Here is a 23,377-nt window from a genome sequence, read left to right as displayed (position 1 = left end):
CATAAGAATTTCCTTGAGAACATACTATAGTCATAACACTATTAGTCTCCCAATAGAAAACAAAGACATAAAACTCACAGCCTGGTGAAAACAATTTTTTAAAACTCACATACAAAAACCAATTTTTATAGATTTTTATAGTTTCAATAGTATATCACTGAAGTGTTTGTAGCAAAAGTGAGGTAAACTCATAGACTAGAATGACTGCCTTTATTAGAACCAAACAGTGAGATAATCCTGGTAAAGCCAAGTGGTCAATCGCATTCAGATCACTGGGATAGTCACTGCTCCACACCTGACATCATCTCAGATAGCCTTCTCACATGTATAATTGAACTAGTCAAACTAGATGAGATCAATGAATTGCTTTTTGTTTTGAGACAGGGACTTGTTCTGTTGCCCAGGATGGAGTGCAGTGATGCAATCATGGCTCACTGCAGCCTCAACCTCCTGGGCTCAAAAGATCCCCCCATTTCTCAGCCTCCCAAGTGGCTGGGGCTATAGGCCTGTGCCACCATGCTCAGCTAATTTTTACATTTTTTGTAGAGATGGGGCCTTGCCATGTTGCCTAGGCTAGTCTCTAACTCCTGGGCTCAAGTGATCCACTGGCCTGGGCCTCCCAAAGTGTGGGGATCACAGGTGTGAGCCACTGTGCCTGGTGATGAATTGCTCTTACCATTCTAAGCTAAAACAGTACTTCATCTTAGGGAGAAACATTCTGAATCAATGGCAAAATGACTGAGAGGGAGTTATGTAATCCTATCTCCACAAGGACGAGATCTGTTTCCTTTGAACCATATTCAGAGATATCTGATTGCAATCAAGGCAGCCATGTTTTATAATGACCCTACAAATTGCAGAATCACAAATCTATATTATTAATCAAATCTGCTGGAGAATTCTAAATAGATCTTGATATGGTTTCGCTCTGTATCCTCACCCAAATCTCATGTTGAGTTGTTATTCCCAATGTTGGGGGAGGGACTGGGTGGGAGGTGAATGGATCATGGGGGCAGATTATGGTTTAAAAGTGTGGCACTTCCCCCTTCACTCTCACTCTCTCATTCTCTCTGTCTCTTTCTCTTCTGCTACCATGTAAAGACACGCTTCCTTCCCCTTCGCCCTTCTGACATGACTGTAAGTTTCTTGAGGCATCCCAGGAGTGCTTCCTGTACAGGTTGTGGAACTGTGAGTGAATTAAACTTTTCTTCATAAATCACCCAGTCTCAGGTAGTTCTTTATAGCAGTGTGCGAAAAAACTAATACAGATCTGGTAAATTTTTCCCCAACTTTCAACTCTTATTCAGCTAGCAGTAATAGTGCCAGGAAATGCCAACATGTTAACCCCAAAATCATCTGGACTAACTTGTCTAGAGATGGTAACATAAGCATTGTTTAAAAAAAATGGAAATTACTGTTGCATACCTTAATTGACATGTGAAGGTATAGGGAGATAATATTTGTAGTGTATGCAATGATAAAGGGAATAAATTGAGCAGACTTGCCATATTTACTGAAAAAGAAGACAATAAATCATTTCACTAGCAGTTAACATACAGCTGGTTTATACTGTTTCATTAACAGCATGAATTATATGAAAGAAAACATGCTAAGCAGCAAGCATGGTAGAACATAAAAAGCTTTGAACTTAGACCTAAGTGCAACTTCAAACCCCAATTTTGGCATTTAGACTGAATTATGTGGGCAAGTTATTTACATTTTCTGAGTCTCAATTTCCTTATCTGCAAAATGACTATGTGTGTATTAAATGAGCCAATTCATAGAAAATGTCTAGCCAATGCCTCGATACATGAGGTGCTAACAATGCTATTTTCCTTTTCTTTCTTAGACTCTGTGAGTGAAGGATACTACGGGGAGAAATAAAAAAGTCAATTAGACACTGACACTGTCTTCATAGAACCAACAGGATGTTGAAAATACTAAAAGCAAATAAGCTTTAAATAGCTGGGATGGTAGATTGCAATACTGGCCACGACACTTGCAGCTTCTCACATGAAGAGGTGGAATCTCTTTCTCTGTCTCTTGCATGTGGGCTGTCCTGGTCATTTGCTTTGACCAACAGGACATAGTGGACATTATACTGTGATAGGTTGAGGCTGAACTTCAAGAGGCCTTTCAAGTATCAATGTGCTGCTCTTGGGAACCCACCACCACCATGTGAACCAGCCCAGCCTGCTGGAGGATGAGAGACCACATGAGCAAAGAGCAGTAATCCTAACTGAGGCCACCTTAGTCCAGTCAGCACCAGCCAATACAGCAGCTGAACACAGAGTATGAGTCAGCTCACTTAAGACCAGAAGAACTGCCTAACAGAACTGTGGGCTAAACAAATGGTTGCTGTTTTAAGCCACCAAATCTGAGGCAGAGGGGTTAGCTATGCAACAGATAACATACAAATGTAAAGAGATATAGGGTCATGACACTTTTCAATCAAAACACAAAATTATGGGAACAATAGTTTCAAAAGAGTTTTGGGAATGATTAGTCATCAATTCCAATAGAATGATGTGGTATAAGAATTGCTACTGCATTAGATTAATGAAAGATGCAAATCTCAGGGTTTCATGTGCAAATGATTCTCTTGGTAGCCGGAGGTAGAGAGATTAATTTTTCCCAGGTAATGTTGTTCTGAGGTTTCTATGCTTTTGGAGTTCAGAAATTGTTGTTATGCATTATACATGGCAAAAGAAGAAAAAGATGGCAAGGGAAGAAAAGCTGAACAAAATTAGATGTTGAAAATAAAATACCTGTAAAGGAATTTGGGACAATGTCAGGGAGTTTTATAGTGCAGGTAGCAAAAAGCAAAGCCTGGGTAACTCATCTCTTTCCCATGTCAGTCATCCATTGCAGAAAAAGGATCCTGGCCTTTACTTAACCTTTTTCCCCCCTTCTTTACCAAGTAGAGCACACCATGAAAGCGATTAAATATAATTTTAAAATTGTGTCATATTGGTTTCTGTTTATGCAGCAGACAACTAAGTGTGCCTTTGAAGGAAATAATTTGAGATATATGAAGGAAAAATCACCATGCAGTTGAAAAGTGCTTCTCTTAAATATGGGCAAAATTCTGTGATTTGTGTAATGGTTAACTTTGTGCTTATTTTGTGCGAATTTTGGACGTCACCCACAGGTTATTTCTGAAAACTGTGAAGTCTGAAGAATGAGGAAGATGCCTTTTGTTCCCCTCAGTGCCAATCAATACTGTAACTGAGGTGGGCTGGGGTGGTAAAACTTACAGACAAACAGTAAGTTCTTTGGGGTGACAGTTGTCACGCCTCCTCCCTGCCTTCTAAATGCCCAGAAACATGCTAGCTCTGAGTAGCAGCCCTCAAATACCTTCTGATTTGAATTGAAATCCAGTGGAGGGCTTATTCAAGTTCTAAGAATGAGCCGCTATGGAGCACACACATAAACCTCACAATGGTGGGTGGGACACACCTGATACACTTCTTAGGACAGAAAGGACTATGGCTGACAGTGAAAGCGGAAGAGAAAGAGTGGGAGGAATGAGAGGCAAGAAGCAGCGGGTAGCACTTTTCTCTGTATCAAAGAGACATGAAACTAGGGTAAGGACAGAAAACTCACTCCTGGCATTCCTCAGCCAATCCTTGCTTTCCTCTTCTATTTCTTAGTATAGAATTGCTAGTGAGGATACGAGTTAATGGCTAAGGAAGATACTTTGCATTGGTCCAGAAGAGCAGATTATAGAAACTCAGATTTGGAAGAAAATTTCTTAGAGGTTGTCTGGTTTGATCTCCTTAAGCTTCCAGAAATTCCTGACTGTTGATCATCCAACTTTGATTTGAATGCTTCCAATTATGGAATCCACTCAATAGCTGTGGAGTCTCTAAGTGCTAAGCTGCCATTATATTGAACTAAATATTGGTATCACACACCTTTTAGTTCTGCTTCTGCCCTTTGAAGCAACCAAGAACATATCTTCAACCTCTTGAAAAGCTGAAGAGGGGCCATACATTGTACGAGAAAGAGAGCTGGGTTAGAAGTTATGACACTTTGGTTTTGCAACTGACTAGTTCATGTCCTGCTCCCTCAATTTATTTATTTATTTATTTTCGAGATGGAGTCTTGCTCTTGTCGCCCAGGCTGGAGTGCAAGGGTGCAATCTCGGCTCACTGCAACCTCCTCTTCCTGGATTCAAGTGATTCTCCTGCCTCAGCCTCCTGAGTAGCTGGGATTACAGGTGCCCGCCACCACGCCTGGCTAATTTTTGTATTTTTAGTAGAGACAGGGTTTCACCATGTTGACCAGGCTGGTCTCGAACTCCTGACCTCAGGTGATCCATACCCCTCAGCCTCCCAAAGTGCTGGGATTACAGGCATGAACCACCACGCCTGGCCTCCTCATTTTATTTAACTTGTTGCTGCAGTAATCACATACTCAATATTTTGTTAATATTCCTTTTGAGAGTCTGCACTAAGAGTGGAATATAATTGCGTAGCTATAGGTTGAGGCCAGGATTGTTTTTTTTTTTTTGAGATATAATACAAAGGATACTGGGCATAAAATGGTTAGACCAGAAGTTATAAACCCATGTCGTTAAAGGCAGATAGGTAACGGAGAGGTCGATAGGAATGGGGAATTGGTGGTTTGGGTTCCTGGAAAGACAATAGGGGCTGGTTGAAATCTGCAATTTAAAAGACATAATCTATTTGAAGGCATTTGTGGTAGCCAGACTCTAACATGGTCCCCAGTGGCCCTCATCTCCTGATATTACCCCCCTGTATGGTCCCTGCCTACACTGTACAGGGTTGGTCTTTGTGACCACTTACACACGAAAAAAGCGATGGCATAACACTTCTGAACTTATGTCATAAAAGACTGCAGCTTCTCTCTGCATACTCTCTCAGCTCTCTCTGGCGGAAGCCAGCTGCATGTCATATGGACATTCAGGCAACCTAGGGTGTGAATAATGTGGCAAGGAAATAAAAGGCCTGCTAGCAAATGCTCAGTTGAGCTTGGTAATGGGTCCTCTCCCAGCATCTCCAGCCAAGAGCTTGACTGCAACCTCATATGAGATTTTGAGCCATAACCATTCAGCTAAACTGCTTCTGGATACCTGACCATAGAAACTGTGAGATTATAAGTATGTGTTATTTCAAACCACTAAATTGAGGGTAATTTGCTATGTAACAATAGATAACTAATACAACATTCAGATTCATTTTAAAGTATCAATGTGGACATGCACACACACTTTGCTGATGAAACAAAATATAGGGCTCCAGTTTATAACCCTGGGTTTCTCAATGAAACCTGGATCTACAGAAGCCAAAAGGTATGGTTAAGGCAGCACTCGAAGGTCATTTGGCAGCTCAGTTTCTGCTGGAAGGGAGGAGATGAAATCCATTCAGAGCTCAAGCAGGAAGCTATTTTATCCACCAACAGAAACAGAATATAATTTTCCTTATCACTGTAGAGTAACAACAAACAATGGGACAGAACCTAGAGAAATCTGACAGAAATCCTGTTCTATAATACAAAGAGCACTTGGATTAGAGTAGAAAGCCAGGTGGAACTTCAGTCTTATCAAAATAGAAAAGCATTTCCCCGTCACTAAAAACTAAGAACAAGCATTTCACAAAAAGTAATGGAAGAAGCAACCTGTTATGGTCTGAATGTTTGTGTCCCCCCAGAATTTATATGTTAAATCCCTAACCCTCAAAGTGATAGTATTAAGAGGTGGGGGCTCTGGGAGATGGTTAGGCTATGAGGGCAGAGCCCTAATAAATGGGATTAGTGCCCTCATAAAGAGACCCAAGAGGAACCTCGCCCTTTCCATCACGTGGAAGTGGGCCCTCTCCAGACACAGAATCTGCCAGCACCATGATCTTGGACTTCCAGCCTCCAGAACTGTGAGAAGTAAATATTTGTTGTTTATAGGCCGCCTAGTTTATGGTATGTTTTTTGTAGCAGTCCGAACAAACTAAGACACAACTCTTCTCAGAAATCCAAGAAATAACGTAGTCACTTGGGGTCTGAAACCAGAGATTGAGAGGTCACTCTCCACCCAATAGGAGAAGCAGATCTTAGGGGGACAAGAGTACATACGAAACACAGCAGAGGAGTAGGATATGTCTTTGAATGAAGATGCCTGAGGGACTGAATAAAGAACCTGGATAACTAAAGAAAAAAGACACCTATGGATCAGAATTGAGACAATTTCTTCAGGTAATGGTTTTTATCAATAAGTTAAGGAAGTACTGAAAGTGCGTTTTAGAATCCTACTGAATACCCTTTGTAGGGTTTTGCATAGAATTACTCCAACAATTACGCTGAATATAGAGTTAAATATGAAGAATAAATTTCCAGAGTTTAGATCCAGTCATTCTCAATAAATCCTTTTGTTCTCAACATTAAAGAAAACCCTCAGGTTTTGTTACAAATAGAGGATGACAGGCATGGGTGCCCTACTCAGTCAGAATCCCAGGCCAGAAATCTGCACAAACAGGTTAAGTGGAAGCCCTAATAGGATACTGCTTTAACAAGAATTATTTCTGTCAACACCATGCAGAGTCATTATCAGGCAATTTCAGAAAGTGCCAGGAAGCATCATGTGGAAAATTATAATCAAGGCCTGGCTGAAGTTGGGCCGTCATTATGGAAAGTCAGGAAAAATGCTATGTGCAGCGTGGTGCTTGGCATTTTGTGGAAACACCAAAAATGTCAACTGGGGAGACTGAGAAAAACATGAGGGAGGAAGATGCCATTGGAAAATAAGCATAAAAGAGGATTAGTGTAAGATGAAAGCTCGTGTGCATAAATTAGTCAAATATAAAATACTGATAGTCTGTGATTTATACTGCTTGGAAGAAAATAGGCCATTATGGATACAAGAGACTGTTAGTTCAGGATAGTTGTCAAAACCATTGCATTAAAATGCTGCCTTTTTGTCACTGTTTTCAGTGATCTTGATATTTTCAAACAAGGGTTGTGGTAGACTTGTGGGCCTAGAACCTAGGTAGAAGTTAAGAGAAGAGAGGAAGGGGATGAACTAACTATCTTTAAGAAGACTTGAGGGTTCTGGCACCCCACATGGTGTATTTCTACTTTTTTGCTACTTTTAGGTGAGACTCGGTTAGTTATTAACTTCAGAAGGAAGAAGGAGTCACCAAGAGAAACAGCTTGAGGAGCGAGGTGTCAGGAAGCTGCTGAGGAGGTGGAGAGGAAGGGAACTGTACCAGTTTTCCCTTAGTGGTGGTGGTGATAGAACATTTATGGGCTGACTGTATGTGAGGAAGGATTATATGATTGAAATACTAATTTATTTATTTTTGCTAGTTGTTCCTTTACCCACTTTGCCTTTCATTTGAAATTCAAGGAGACAGTCTAGTCTATGCTTGTTGTTTCATGGAAATGATGTGATGAGAGAAAAGTGAAAAAAATTATAAATCTGGCTTTTATGTTTTTAAAAGCCCAGACATTTAGAGGAACAGAAATGACATATAGACAGAGTATTTGAGAGAAAGCACCATGTTTAAGGACATGCTGACTCCTTACCTTCACCCCAAAGTGGAAGAGGTTTCTTGGCTATATCAAATATTATACTATGGAAAGTTGCTTTCCCCAAATCCAATCCCCAAACCTAAATCTTTAAATTTATCCAGCTACTTCCCCCCACACTTGATCATGTGCTTTAGGGGAGTCTGGCCGAGATCCAGCTGCTGGGTCCTGACTGGTGACAGCCAATGATGGCGGTCCCATCCTCCATGCTGGTGATTGTTTTAGGCATGAGGATTCTGCAAAATAAGATGTGAATGGACAGTTCTCCTCACTTTTGAGAAGAGATACAAACATAAGATGGCCTCTTTCTGCCTCTGAAAGTGTTGCATCTAGAGAAGATATTGCAACTGCTGTAGCCATTTTGCTTCCAGCCTGAGGAGGAGGCAGGCAGACAGATGGAAAAAGTCAAAAGAAGACTCAGAGAATCAGAGAAATGAAGCCAGAGCCCTGAGGCTCTGTGGAGAGCTGTCTTATCTCTGAGCCTCTTTCTATGTGGTATTATAAATTGCATTATAGTTTAAGGTAGTTGAATCTGCTTCTTTTGTGACCTGCTGCTAAATGCATCCTAATTGGTACACTGGCTGAGAGGAGAAAGGAACATGAAGGGTAGCGAAGAGAGAGGAATTACCATCAGTGCCTGGAACAAAGGAACTAGCCTTGAGGGACCCCCACAATCGGAAGATATTCCGCATCTTCATCTCACCCAGATCCCACCCTGGTGAACCCTAAACATCTCCTGAACCCAGGCTGTGCCAGTTTTTCCCATAAACACCTGATGAGGATGTACCTTCCATGGCAGCTAACATGAGCACTGAGGATTGCTCAGCAGGAATGGTAATTTCTCCTTAAGCAGAAACAATGTTAGACTTGTTAAAACATGCATGGTTATACATGTATGTGAGACAGATTTTCAAATCTACTGCCACTTCTGGAACGAACATGCTAATTACTACAGAACGTTGGGTTTAGCTAATATCAAGCACTGTAAGGTGGAGCTCCCTAAAGCTACGTCCTTCTCCTTCACTGTCCAGGTTATTGTACTCTTTGATTGCAATTCTGTAAGGCACTCCCAAATGCAGTGGGGTTCAGTAAGTGTAGGACTCCTTCGTAGCAAACTAGTCACCAGAAATCCGAAGATTTTCTCCTAGCTCTACCTTAGTATCATTCTTGTGGATTTTGGCTGCTTGCTCCATTTCTCACTTGCAATCTGCCACCTTCCACTTGCTTGTCTGTTGGCAACACCTGTGCATCTTCTGACACTATCTTTTGCATCTTGAAACAGGCCTCAGATGACCCTACCATTGGCCTCCCTCCCAGGGAAAATAGACACAGACCAGTATGGCTGTTATCCTGAGTCTCTTCCCAGATACTTGATCAAAACAGAGAACGGTCATTGAAAGGCCATTTCCCCAATTTGCCTAATCTTCTAGCTCTGGCTGCCTTGAGATGATGTAGTTGAGAGGTTTGGCAGCTGAGGCTGGGAGAAAGATGGGATAGTGGTATGGTCATGGTCAAGTGGCTTATATGGGAAGGGGAATCTGACCGATTGAAGTTGGAAGAGCAGAGGCAAGAAGAGGGTGGTGGGGGTTGGGAGAGGAGAAGAAATGAAAGATTCTTTTTTTTTTTTTTTTTTTTGAGACGGAGTCTGGCTCTGTCGCCCAGGCTGGAGTGCAGTGGCGCAATCTCGGCTCACTGCAAGCTCCGCCTCCCGGGTTCACGCCATTCTCCTGCCTCAGCCTCCCACGTAGCTGGGACTACAGGCGCCCGCCACTACACCCGGCTAATTTTTTTGTATTTTTTTTTTAGTAGAGACGGGGTTTCACCGTGTTAGCCAGGATGGTCTCGATCTCCTGACCTCATGATCCGCCCGCCTCGGCCTCCCAAAGTGCTGGGATTACAGGCGTGAGCCACCGCGCCCGGCCAAGAAATGAAAGATTCTTAAAGGGAAATTGATATAATATCTAGGAGAACATCTTAGAATACGTTTGTAGGAGGACCGTGAAATTCAATTGCCTGCATGTGCATTGTGGCTCCTTTACTTATAGTTGCTAGACCTTGGGCAAGTTACTTAGCTTCAACTCTTAGTTTCCTCATCCATAAAATGGGGATAATACCTCAGCTACTCCATAGGGGTATTGACAGAATTAAATAAAATAATAGAGGTAAAGAATTTAGAACAACACATGCCAATGGGAAGAATTCAATACATGTTAGTTTTATCATTATTATTACTCATATACTTGACAAAAATATTTCTATATTACCTAATTTCTAAAATTATATGAAGAGGGTTACATACTATCGACGAATAGAGTATTTCTATCTTTTATTATAGAATTTATCAGCTAAAAATATGATTCATATCATAGCGGTCAAAATAAATTTGGTATGACAACACCACATCAGTCCTTTAGAGTTTACTTTCTTTCGTTTGTCATTTGTGGCTTCAGCATCTGCCTGCTACTTTCTACTTTTCTGGTACACACAAGTATGGAATATTGAGAGACAACTGCGTCCTTTTTAAGTGTAACATATTAATCTTATTAAAAGTTATAGCAAGAGAAAAATGCCATGGATATTTAATAACCTTCTTAAAGAGTCATTAAATTATGAAAACACTACTGTCTGCAGTAAAGAGTATCAGATTTGTCAGGAATTATTAAAATTTAAATTTACAGATTAACCCTAAATATTTTTTGTTTCTCTAGTATACTATCTTTCAATTGCAAGTCTATTATTTTCCAAATATAACTTTTAGTTATTAACTTAAAGGTTGATCTGAGTTTCCATTATTCTTTCTTTTATTTGTCTATTCTCCTGAGCATGTTAATGGGCAATGGAATGCTGAAAATATGTGAGGAGAGCAGAGGAGAAGAAAACAGCCCCAGAAGTGAATGGGCAAATAGACCTGGAATAATTGAAAACTGGCTATAAGTGTTATATATTATTTTCTATGGTAGTAAGTAGATTTTGGAAATACTTAAAACCTAAAGAGGCGCTATAAGTAAAGATGTATAACTGAAGTCTACATTTATTTGACAGCTACTTAATTTTTTTCTTGTAAAAAAAGAACTTCCAGGTTCCCAAGACCCAACATTGAATTCAATCAGAGGTAAAGATTCTGGACTATTGGATTAAATGAGGAGGCAGGAGCTACTATCTCTTGCAGGTGGGTAGCCAACAAAGTAATTTCAACAGAACAGCAATTGGTCCTCTGGTCACTTGGGAAACTCAGAATTAACTGAATGGGCATCAACAAGGGAGAAGCAATTCTTTTGTAAACAAACAAAACTGTACTCGTATGAAATGACCTAGAAAATAGATGACAGGAGACCTCTCCAATTTGTGATTTGGTAGAGAATAGGACTTCTGTTTCTGTACCTCTGAGACATCTTTGCAGATACTGAAAATATTGTGATAGATAGTGGTGACTCTAGAGTCTGAAAAATTCTTTTCCTCTGGCCAAACAGTACAAGTAGAATTTGTTTTCCAAATTAAAAATCCAGATTGTATGAATTTTATATTTAAATACGCTCAGCCAACAGTAAGGACCTTACATTACAAAGTTGAATGCTTTTTGAAGCCCATGTTAGAAGAATATGGATCCATTGCAATATGTAATGTATGATTTCTAATGCAACGTGAAACCAGGGTCGGGGATGAAGATATGGACACATCTCAGCTTTCCAGAGATGCTGTGATGTGGGTGAGCATGAGCTTTGTCTATGGGTGAATTGTGTCCCTCCAAAATTCATATGTTATGGTCCTAACCCCTAGTACCTCTGAATGCGACTGTTTGGAGATAGGGTCTTTAGAGATGTTATTAAATTAAAATGAGGTTATTAGAGTGGCTCCTAATCCAATATGATTGGTATCCTTATAAGTAGAGGAAATTTGCACATGGCTGGGTACAGAGAAAAGTCTATGTAAAGACTCAGGGAGAAGACCATCTAAAGCCAAGAAGAAAGCCTTCAGAAGGAACCAACCCTGCTGACACCTTAAACTTGGCCTTCTAGCCTCTAGACTGTGAGAAAATAAATTTTTGTTGTTTAAGGCATCTGGTACTTTGTTATAGCAGCTTGAGCAAACTAATACAAGTTCCATTTGTAGTAGAAGCTGTTAAACATCATTACATAGTCCATGTCTGCACTCAACGAAGACTTGTTCCCACCATTAAGACAAGCTGCTCCTTCTACCACTTGGGAGGAAATCAGCTTAAGGAGAGGTGTTAGGTGAGTAACAGTCAGGGCAAGGGCCCCTAGAGTAGGGGCAGGAGAGAGGGCAGTGTGTGAAAGGAAGGGCTAATTTTTTTTCTTGAAGGGCTAGTTTTTTTTTTTTTTTCTTTTTTTCCCCCTAACATTTTGTTTTTCTAAACTGAGGGCTTTTTTTTTTTTTAAAGAAAATCCTCTATTGCTTTCTTATTACAAGAGCTTTACCTGTTCATTGTAGAAATATTAGGAAACACAGATTAAAAAAATGAAGAAACAAAATATAACTGTGATCTCACCACTCAAAGGTAACTGTTCACACATTCTTGTAAATCTTTCCAGACTTGTTCCTATAGATACATGAATTTATATAATATATATAAATGGAATGATTTATTTTTTGTTATCATCTTTCTGTGTCAATAATTTTTAATTTAGAGCATCATTTCTAATGCCTGACATTGTTTCATTGTATCTATTATATCCTAGAAATAGAATTGGTAGGTGGGATGTGTCTAGGCTTAGACATATGTAAAGACTTTTAATATATTTTGCCAAATTGCCCTCCAGAAAGGATGTACCCATTTATATTCAGCAAGTCTATTTTGAGTGCAACATAAAGCCCTGTCACTGGTAACTCTTGACTCAGCTGCTCAAGGGCTTTCAGCCAAAATCCTAGGAGGAGAGTGAGGAAACTAGAGGACACTGAAAAGCTGTGCCACAAGTGACTCAGATCCTGCAAGTGGCTCGATGGAGGAGTGTCCTGTGTTGGTGGCGGAGGTTTTTCCTTCCTTAGCACAGGACAGGCTAAGGGGAAGCATGGCAGGATCAGCCGTCTTGCGCCCATATGGGACCTGCAAGCTCCGCCAGGAGGAGCCACGTCAGTGCAGCCACTAGGGGTCGCCCTGAAGAGCATGGCACCCACAGGGGTGTGGCGTGAGGCGTGAAGAGGTGACTTGTGTTGCTCACTTGAGCGTGGAAGAGATATCCCTGAGGACTTTTGAGTAAGCTGAGAGGGACCCGTGGACTGCGGTTCCAGGGACTTCACTGCAGGGATCCTCAGATCATTGTGATTATGACCCCTGGTTGTTAATTTTATTCCTCGAGCTTTCAGGGCCTGGGAAAATACAAGTTATTTAGGAAAAGAGAACAGAAGGACTGATAGCCTTTGCAGTTTTTATGCATTAATGGGAAATGCTATTTGATTTTGCTTCCTTGCCCAGTATAAGAGATCCCAGGGGGCCTAATTAAAAGGAAAGCCAAGCTTATCTTAAATGAAAAATAAAATATTTTATAAACATGAAAATTATGTGGCACTCAATAAAATGTGTTGGCAAGTGAATGTCTGCTACATAATATGATAAATAAAATAGGTTAATTCCTCTTGGGAGAAGAACTTGAATTTTACTTATCATTGGAAGACTTCGAAATAACTTTCAACAGGAACCTCTCTAAGGAAAATAAGCAGTGGTCTCTGATTTGCTGGTAGATGGAGTGTGTGAGAGAGGGAAAGAGCACCTTCATTGTTGACCAGAAATGATCATCCTCCTTACTGTGTTTCAAGATATTCACAGAGCACCTGGTTGTCCCTGGGTCTTGGACCTTTGCTGGTCAGATGTCACAAGTACATCAGAATGACAGTCCCATTGATCTTAATGTGGCCCTTGTCTGAGAAGTAAATTTGTAGATACAAGTGAAGAATTAACAACATTTTGTCGGCTTCTTTGAAATGTAAATTTAGCTGCCAAAGTGGTTTCCAAAAGTAAACTTATGTTCTGTACATTTGCCCAAGGCAATGAATAAACTTCCAATAAAACAAACAAACAATTCTTTCTCTGGGGTTGTTTTCTTCTTTCTTGAAGTGGCACTATGGAGAATTAATTACTTCATAATCTCACTCACTATAGCCTATCAAATTAAAAATGGTTATGGAAAAACAGGGCTTACCATCTATCACTGGTTTTGGCTGAGAACTTTTGAGGCGCAGCGAGGGCCGGAAGCGGGTTCGGTCGTTGAAGCTCCAGCTCTTCTGCACTTTGGTGGGACTGCCCTCGGCTGTGATGTCGGTGCTTGGGGACCTCCTGTCACCTACTGAGGCTTGTCGGCTCTTAATACTCTGGCCCCTGGGGCTAGCCATGCGCACTCGCTCCTTAAAACTTAGCTTCTGACTGTGGAGAACAGAGGCATGATTATTCCATTTCAAGCAATTTCTTCCACTTTGCTTGGGTAAATAATTTGATGAAGCTCATGTGGTCATATATTTCAATAGACAAGATGTTTTCAGCATGTAGGAGCATAGCAATTATTTTTCCCGTATTTAAAATTTGAGCTTTATCTAATCTCTATATTTGCATTCATTTGAGATCAATCTCATTCTACAGGTACATACATCCTTCTTGGATTCATTGTAGAAAAGACTGAGGTCATACAGCATTTTGTACACAATTACACTGTAGATAACTAAGAACTGTTTTGGAATTCACTTGAAAAACAGTTGGGTAATTTTAGCTTTAACCTCAACTTTTGAGATTTAAAAAATTATTTTTTGTTTGGGAGCATATCTCTTTGTAATTTCTAGACATTTCTACAGGTAAACAGGGATGACAGTTACATATATACCTACATTTGGCATGCATTTTATATTCCAGGCAAGATTATGTTATCCATAAATTCATGCAATCTCATAGCAGTTGGTAGCACCACATACATAATATTAAACACACAACACTTAACATTAGATTTCTTTTATGCTTACATTCATTCTTGTGAGATGAAAACCACACAAGATAGAACAGCCCCAACAGATAATGAATGTGATGACTGATGAAGAGAATGAGATGTTATGTTCACTAACACAATTTCCTGCTAGTAAACAGGTTATTGATTTGCTGTGGCAGCTACTGGTAAATTATATTTGTTCAGGCATTCAGTTCTCTGATGCCGGCTAAGATCAAATTGTTGTGGGCTGATAAAAGAAGCATTAACAACAATCATAAAATCCAAAGTGCATCTTCACACTTTCCTAATCAAGAGATATGCTATGATGTGCTAGGAAGGGCAGGCTGGGATTAGACACATGGGAGCTAGGGTCCTCATCTCTAACTTGGAGATAAACGTAGCAACACAGCTAAGGGATTCTTGTGGGAATCAAATTAACTGTAAGAAGCTTTGTGTATCCATTCTGTGTTTTTTTCTTGTTTCCTTTATAGTGAAATTATGCCATTCATTAGAAGGTGATACTGTCATCAATGTGAGAGGCCCAGGACTCTGCAGGGCCTGAAGAAATCCTCGGCAATGAGTCTGAGGGAAGTCTCTCAGAGCAGCTACTCTGAGTCATGCTGCAGCCTTTGTGGGGTATGAAAGCAGCGTTCTCATGGATAAGGCTTATTTGAGACGAAGTGGAGGCCTTGTTTTGTCCACTTACCGCAATGTCCACTGTCCCCAACTGCAGCATGCCAACAGCAAATGTGTTTAGTGGATATGTGTTTTGTAGCTAACAAGAAACAGTAACATTTATTTTTCCATGCCTAGTTGCTTAACAAACGATATTCTAAAAGGGCACCACGTTTTATGTGTGTTTACATGAAAACAAATCAAATCATGAACTGGTGGTCAGGGAGTTCTGGAAACAATAAACAAGTTGACCATGCAACTGACAGCTCCCCTCTGAAATGCAGACACAGCTAAGTCCAGCATGACTCGCTGAAGGCACATGCAAAGAACAGGCGGGGCAGTTTGGTGATGAGGTCAGGTGGGTTCAAGAGTTCTTTACAACAATCCCAGCAGTGGAAGAGTTTATCTGTGCTTGACACGTGTGATTAAATGATAGATTACATTAAACAAGAGCAACAATAACATCATAAACCTGCATCTTTTAATTCTCAGGCTAGGTTTTCCATGTCATCCCAAAGCCTTCAATTATTTAAACAAATCTGTCAAAGGGATGGTGCCCAAAAATGTCTACTTTTCTCAAGCTTTTTTTTTTTTTAAATTGTAAAAGTTTCAAATCTCTTTTTAGTTTCAACACATCTGTTCCATAATTTAAATTTACAATGATCTAGTTCAGGAAGCATATGCTCACTTCTGCACCTTTATTCAGATTAATGAATAGCTCAAGTTGACATAGATATCATTACAATTGGTCCTCACTATATTTGATTTTATCTACTACCTTTTCTGGAACTAACAGATGCTAATTACTATAAAAGGTTGGTTTTAGTTAATATCAAATTATTTTCTCAAACTTTCAAGATATATTTCTTTTCTATGTCAACTAAATAAATAAGAAATGGATAAACCATCATAAAAACATTTAATATGAAAAATTAAAAAAATTCAATTACTAAAAAAGTAAAAACATCCAAAATGAAAGTATTAGCATTGAATCCACCAGTTTGTTTATAATAAAAGTATTTTAAAAATCATACCTATAAAAATATTTTTAAAAATTGCCTCTATGAACCATTTTGACATTACCTGATGAATAAATTGGAAAACGTGAATAATATTCTCTAAATCTTAGTATCACTTAAAGCACTTAAAGTTGACAAAAATAAATTCTAAGTAACATTTCCCTTTTGTCCTTCTCAACTACATGGATATTTGCTAATGTCTATTATTTTAAAGATTCCCAAGAATTATTTTAAAATAAACTCGGCATATTACATGTTAAATTAGAAAAAATGTAATGTTTTCACTTTCTCTTTTGACATAATTATATGAAAGTTAAGAATAAGATTCTAATCAAGAACTTTTTAACCAGGCAAAATTTTCTTTTCCAAGGCAAAGATCTGTTCTTGTGTCCTCTTACAAAAAGCTCACTTTATTATTTTTCTACTTTGTTTCCCTTTGAAAATCAACACAGCGTCTTGATTAGATGACTATTAAGCTGATTAGGTGACTGTTACTGAAAACACACATTGAATTGATTAAAAATATAGACTCTTCACTGGTACACTGAAGTTTTCATTATTTTCCTGCCTTTTTTTTGGTGACATCTATGAATATGATTTTTGAAGATTTATGTAACAGTATTTTTAGGAAGAATGCCAAGGATTATCCCCAAGAGACCAACAAGGAGGTCTTGCTTTGCAGAAAGTAAAAAAAAAATTGCTGTGGTCATTGATCGGAGCATCTCTCTTAGGGTACAGTCCCACATTTACAGCTGAGGACCATGCTCAGCAGAGCCTGCACTGTCACCCTGCAAGAGAGAATTCTCTCGTCTCTAGGAACCAGATGTACAGGTTATTCAAATGGCCTAGCATGCAGTCTACTACCGGCTGTTCTCTGCCAGGCAACTGTGTGGCATCATCATAACCCCACAGTAATCCTCTGGGACTTAGAATGCTGTAGTTATTGTTATACTTAATTAGGGTTTTAGCCCTTCATGGGATAAGCATTCTACAAATTCTCGCCTCAGGCACAATATGGCAACTGAGCCATAACAATCCAGTGCGTGCAGCAGCTCAGCAGTTGTCCAACCACAAGGAGGCGCCAAAGGGCTGACTGCCAGTTCTACGCGGGACGCCGACTATTTGTCCCAGCGGTGGAGAGTATCAAAGCAGGCAACAGGCAACAAGGAAAATTACAAGCGGGTTGAAAACCTCATTCAAGAAGTCCCTAGAAAGAGTGAGTCTCTGAACAGGGCTCAGGTGGGGTGGCGGTGTAACCTGGTCATGCACCTGAGGTTAGTTGGCATTCTCAAATCTCATGTCAATAGCCCGGATGCTGGGTACCTCTGCTTCCGTGAGGTGTACATTCTGAAGAGCTTCTGCTTATTACTACAGAACTTACTAGGAGTGAGGGAAATAGAGCAGCACATTACTAAGCATTTCACGAATAGGAAAGTGCTTAGGGATTCTTTTATAAAAACAAAGCCATTTGGCTTTATTGTTTTTAATATAGAAGTACACAGACTATTTAAGCAGAGAGTACTATGTTGTTTAATTGTGCTGCTTGAAAGATATCCAGTGATCTTAACGGCTAGGTTGAAAAATTGGATTTGAACTAGGCATTACATACAAATGATGATAGTCTCTGTGTTAGCATGTAAGAATAAATACTTTAGAATATAGCTACCCCTGTAATAAATATCAATAACACATAGTATAAATGATTAATAACATACTTTAGAACTTCAAAGAATAATTATTTACAGAAATCAATAAATTCATGACATTGTTGAAATTTGAAAACGTAAGTTCTTGGTTTGTGTGAAACATCTGCATTTATAGTTGATATAGGTAACCAATTGTCAGAATATATGTTCAACAAAACAGAAGAAAAGATTCTAGATTGCTGGTTTGTAAGAAACGAAAGAAAAGTACGTTTCTTATTTTAAGTCCTATGATGTGTTGTTGGAAGACTAAATCCGTTTCCTCTATCAATAAATGTGAACAGAAGGAGAGACCATTTTGGAAAGATTGTTTTTGAAACAATGGAACATTTTGCCAATAAGGACACAAGTTGACTATGTTGGAAAAAAAGCAAAATCTAGTCTTATTGAGTTTAGTTTAACAACACATGCGGATCATTCATTGCACACAGAAGAAAGAAAATTGAAATAACAGAAAATAAACGCAGAAAAAATATAAGAGCACACAGTCTTCCACCAGGGTTCTAGAGTTCTCTCCAAGAGCCACACACAGCTTCAGAACTCCCCCTTCCCCCAGAAGCCAACCACACAGGAGTGGTTCAGAAAAAGCACTCAGTGGCTCACAGCACAAGAGTGTAATGTAATATAAAAATATCATTTTTGCCTTAACGTTTAAGACATGCATCTTTACAACAGTCTCACAGGTACCTGGTAAAGCAACTTTAGTCTACTAAGAAATCTGAAAGGGTTCTAGCAAAGCTTTTAAAATTGCCATTAAGGAAGCTTAAGTATCAAGCAGGCATATAGCCAACCATTGCTGATTAAGAAGACAGAGTAACTAGAAGCAGCAAGATGTATAGATAATCTCAAAACCTCAGATAATATAATCTGTTTTTGTAGCGATAAAACTTAGGTAGATAGAAGGAAAAGCCTTCTTGTATCAATGTGATGACTGACTACTATTTGATAATCTGGTCAAGGAGGAAGGGAGAACCACATAAAACCTCAAGGTGAGAATATTGGCTTATTCTGGACAGATGGATTCACAGGTAAATTCAGTTCTCTGAAAATGACAATTTATATCAAAACAGAAAAAAACTTGTCCCATTTTAAAAATGACTTTTCCAACTAATTTTTTAATAGAAAGAAATCAATAAACACATTTACCACCACATATATGAGATTAGTACTGTTTTAGTGGGAATTCAGAGGAAAAGAAATGAGTGATTAAATGATGCTAAAGAAGTATTTTATGATTGGAGTAGAGGAAAAAACAGCAGGCTCAGTTGAGACTAACAGTAATTTGTACCTGAATGTACCAAAAAGAACTGATGAAACAGTATTTTCACTATTGCTCAGTTGAGCTATATTTAAAGAGCTCTTCTTCAGATTGATGGCTTGTATTTTATTTTATTTTTTATTTTTTGAGATGGAGTCTTGCTCTGTCGTCCAGGCTGGAGTGCAGTGGTGTGATCTCAGCTCACTGCAACCTCTGCTTCCCAGGTTCAAGTGATTCTCCTGCCTCAGCTTCCCAGGTAGCTGGGACTACAGGCATGCAGCACCACGCCCAACTAATTTTTGTATTTTTAAAATAGAGGGGGTTTCACAATATGTTGGCCAGGCTGGTCTCGAACTCCTGACCTCAGGTGATCCACTCTCCTTGGCCTCCCAAAGTGCTGGGATTATAGACGTGAGGCACTGCACTTGGCCATTGTATTTTTAAAGAAAAGTTTTGGATCTGTCATAAATAATGTGACATTTTTCCTTAGCCCAAGACATCGTAGGCAAATTTTGTTTAAACATACCCTAACCTCAGTGTAGAAAGACAAAATCCCTTTTTAACAAGAACATTCCAAAGCCGGGAATGTAGTTAACTAAGGGTTCTATAAATGTGTTCGACATCTTAATCAATGTTGCAGAAAGAAAAGCCTCTCTGTGTATGACCCACTCTACAGTCATGGCTCCGTCCTTTGGTGAGAGTGCCAGGCACCCAGAGGCGGATGTTGGCTGCTGTGTTGAGTTCATGTACACTTGGGTTTCTCTCAGTTTGTAACACAAAGAAAAACAATGAAGAAGGACTTAGGAGATTCCAAGCTCTGAGCTAAAAGGTGGAAATGTTGGCTCCTGCTTGGGCTGAAGCTTGTCTCCTCTGCCTTTCTGACTCACCATCAATAACTCAGTGGTCCCAAAGGCAGTAAATTACTCTGCAGTTGGGTGGTGTTAATTAGTTCCTTTGAAATGGGGTCAAGCATTAATTAACAATACTCTGGACCCAGATCTACTCTTCTCTAAGGAAGACCTCTCATTATAAATGCATTTTACTTTGTGCATATTTTGCTTGGGTAAGGACAACTTTGTTACTTTCTAAGATGGTACTGTTGCTATTGTTATTACAATAGCCTTTCTGCATTCATTATGCAGGATTATAAATTCTGTGTATGGAGCACAACAAGGTGAAAGCTTACGTAATATTAAACAGGAGCTTCAGCTTACTTTCCTTAGATTATTGCAATGTTTTTAATTTTTTATTTCTCCTTTTATATTTCTCCTCTCTTCCCATTTTTTGTTGGTGTTTTATCTCTTCCCACAAACTACTTGAGGTCAGGGCCATTTTATTACTCTATCCAAGAATTATTTATTGAGCACATTCTGTAATAGCTTTACCCAGGGTGATGTGACAGCTAGTTGGAAGATAGGACACCTGAGTGTATGAAATATAAGATATTAAATAAGGAATCTAGGCTAAGTAATAGTGCAGGACTTATTTCAAGGTGGTTTTTGCCAAACGTTCAATGACCACAGAGAAGCAAGAAATTTCCATGTGTGATTCTCTAAGTCATCAACCCACTTCAGTGGTTTTGTACCTATTTAAACCCATGGGTGAGTTATCTTTGACAACCTCAGTCTGCTGCATGCAGAGAGGTAAATATTGTAGATATATGCGACATCATAAATGTGGAAAATTTGGTTGGTAGTTTTTTTGAATTGTGATAACTGAATAGGAAGCTTGTTTTTGGACTGGTGAGCAGAAGCTCAACAGTGACACTTTAATTTTGTCTTTGTTTTCTGCTGTGCTAACATTTAAAAACAGTACAATATCATTGTGCCAGCCCAAGGTGACCCCTCCTTCAGGATTGCCATAGAGTTTACACTTATTCAAGCACCTCTATGTCATTTACAAACTTCTCTTTTAGGTGTTAACAGCTCCATTTTGGAGGATGAAACTAAGATGGGTGATCGCACTCTCAGGTAGCTCTGGAATTTGTGCCAAAGATGGTCTCTGTCCTTTGGATTTGGAGGCAGATCACCCTTTGAGATAATTAGTAAATGGGAAGCTCCTGAGACAATGAAAGCTTTTAAAATATCACCAAAGCAACTATAAGCTAGCTTAAAATGGCTATGATTTATTTTGTGTAACTTTTTTCAAGTAAAATTGTCACAACAGAAGGATGGTGAGCTCTGTATGGAATCTAGAAAATGGACTAAAGGTCTAGAATTGGTCAGCTTGTCTCTTCCAGTGTCTAGGCAAAGACTATTCTGAATCTAATGACTAGAACCTCTCTTTGGTCAAAAATGTTTCTTAGGTGGGGAAGAATGACTTTTTTCTGGAAATATCTCCAAGGAATATCCAATGCCCTTGGCTCCAACTCTATGCTACCAAATAAGAGAAAGAACTTTAATGCCATCCCTTGGTTAGGTTACCTACCCAGAAGATGTGCCTGATGTTGTATATCCTATCGTACCTATCTCCCATCATAGACGAATGCATTTATGTTTTCATTTGTATATCTTTACATATAAACATAATGCAAAAATGGATAATCCAGAGCCTTAATACACCAAGTGAACTTTCAAAACTGGCTTCAGTATTGCATAAGTATATTATTATTAATATAATTATTATAATAGTACTAAGCTAAAAGAACAATCCCTGGGCCCACACTGGCCTCCACTTAGGGACCAACTCTGGGTAGGTGGACGCCTTCATTTCTTTATGGAAACAAAGTGACAATGATAGGAAAAAAAAATGTATCTCTTCTCCTTTCCAGGCACCTGGGATTCTCCTTGCTGGTTCTGCCTCTGCCACTCTTCACATCATTAATACTGGGTTCCACCTGGCTCTGTTTTTCAGGGCTTTGCTCTCAAATCTAGGCACTTCCTGGTACTCATTAACACAGATCAAGAAATTTTTCTTTCACCTCGTATTCCCTCTAGGTTTAATTCTCTGCTGTAATCTGATGACGCATTCCATCTAAGTCATGGGAAACTGATAATAAATTATTTGGGGAATTTTTGGGAGGGCTGTCTTCTTCCTAAAAGATGGGGGTGGGGCTCTTTCTGAGTCTCTTGAGTAGACCTCAGCACTCAATGGGCTGGAGATCTGGCGATGTCACAGAGAGATGGTTTCATCTTGCCAAAAAAAAAGATTATATGTCTATGTATATATACATAGACATATAATGTATGTATATGTATATGATATATATATGTGTATATATATATATATCACTCCAAAAGAAAGACCCTAGTGAAGGGGAGTGTATCCTAGACTGCTGCCTGGACTTTTTACATTCAGAAAAAAAATTTCTTTCTTTCATTCTCTAGATTACCATATTTGAATACTTTGATAAGACTTCTGTCTGGGAAAACAACAGCAAGGACTAATCCAAGATCAGTTCCCCTCCTCCCCCACCTCCAAATGTTCCATGCCCTGCAGATTTTGAAAAAGCAGGGAGTGAGTTAGGGAAAGACACTTTGATACTAAGGGGTGAAATATCAATAAAATAGCAATCTTTGCAGGCAATCTTGTGAAAGGTCACTTTTAATCATCTTGTATTTGTTGATCGATTTTACTCACATGAGATACATTTAAAACACCTGGTAGGTATCAGATTTATAAACAAACATGTAGCAAGAGAGAAATCACAAACCTGCTTGATGCTTCCCCTTGTTCTTTCCTTCAGGTGCGTGCAGGCAGAAGAGAAATGATGATAAACCAGTGAATATATTTATAGCACTTGATAATGGCCAAATTGGAGATTGGGGAATCAAATACCTTAAGTAACTCTTTTCATGCAAGATCCACAAAATCAGTGTTCTTTATAAAAAATGTACTCAACTTGCTAACATATATTCTTTGTGATACAGACCAGAGATAGCACAACATTTACTTGGCAAAGCCAACACTGCCCACATAGAATAAAAAACAATAGACTTTTCATCAGCCAAAGCTATCCATGGCTAAGAAAAAGTGGTTCTGATCTAACCAGCATTAGCAAGGGCTCTTAGAATGTTGCTAGTTACAACATAACTGTTCTCTGTGCATCTGGCAGACTTAGGTTTCTAAACCTGGATTCATTAATGAATTGTATCTCAGTCACTTGCTGAGGCAGATTTTTTTTGTATCGTATAAAATCTAAATTTCCTTGGAGTAAATAAGGTACATAGAATATTTACCAAAACTCTTTTAGCCTATACTGTTGGGTGGCATTTGTAATAACTCATTTTAGCAAATGTAGGTCTAAGCACCATG

General features: G+C 39.1%; 1 protein-coding gene across 3 annotated transcripts in view; it reads right to left on the bottom strand.

The window, feature by feature from the left end:
* KCNQ5 (potassium voltage-gated channel subfamily Q member 5) overlaps positions 1-23,377 on the bottom strand; it is a 579,108-nt gene that overhangs the window by 51,773 nt on the left and 503,958 nt on the right. Inside the window, exons 9-11 of one of the 3 annotated variants that reach the window (XM_019030067.3) lie at positions 22,776-22,802; positions 15,175-15,195; positions 13,698-13,918 (exon numbers count right to left, since the gene is read on the bottom strand). In XM_019030067.3, coding sequence (XP_018885612.1) covers positions 13,698-13,918; positions 15,175-15,195; positions 22,776-22,802 — 269 coding nt within the window. The remainder of the gene's footprint in view (positions 1-13,697; positions 13,919-15,174; positions 15,196-22,775; positions 22,803-23,377) is intronic. The other 2 variants (XM_019030068.3, XM_055390620.2) reach the window with 2 other exon arrangements.

This window comes from Gorilla gorilla, chromosome 5 (genome assembly GCF_029281585.2).
Source record: "Gorilla gorilla gorilla isolate KB3781 chromosome 5, NHGRI_mGorGor1-v2.1_pri, whole genome shotgun sequence".
NCBI lineage: Eukaryota > Metazoa > Chordata > Mammalia > Primates > Hominidae > Gorilla > Gorilla gorilla.
Note: the sequence above shows the minus strand (reverse complement) of the source record. Positions and strands in the feature narration are given on the sequence as shown.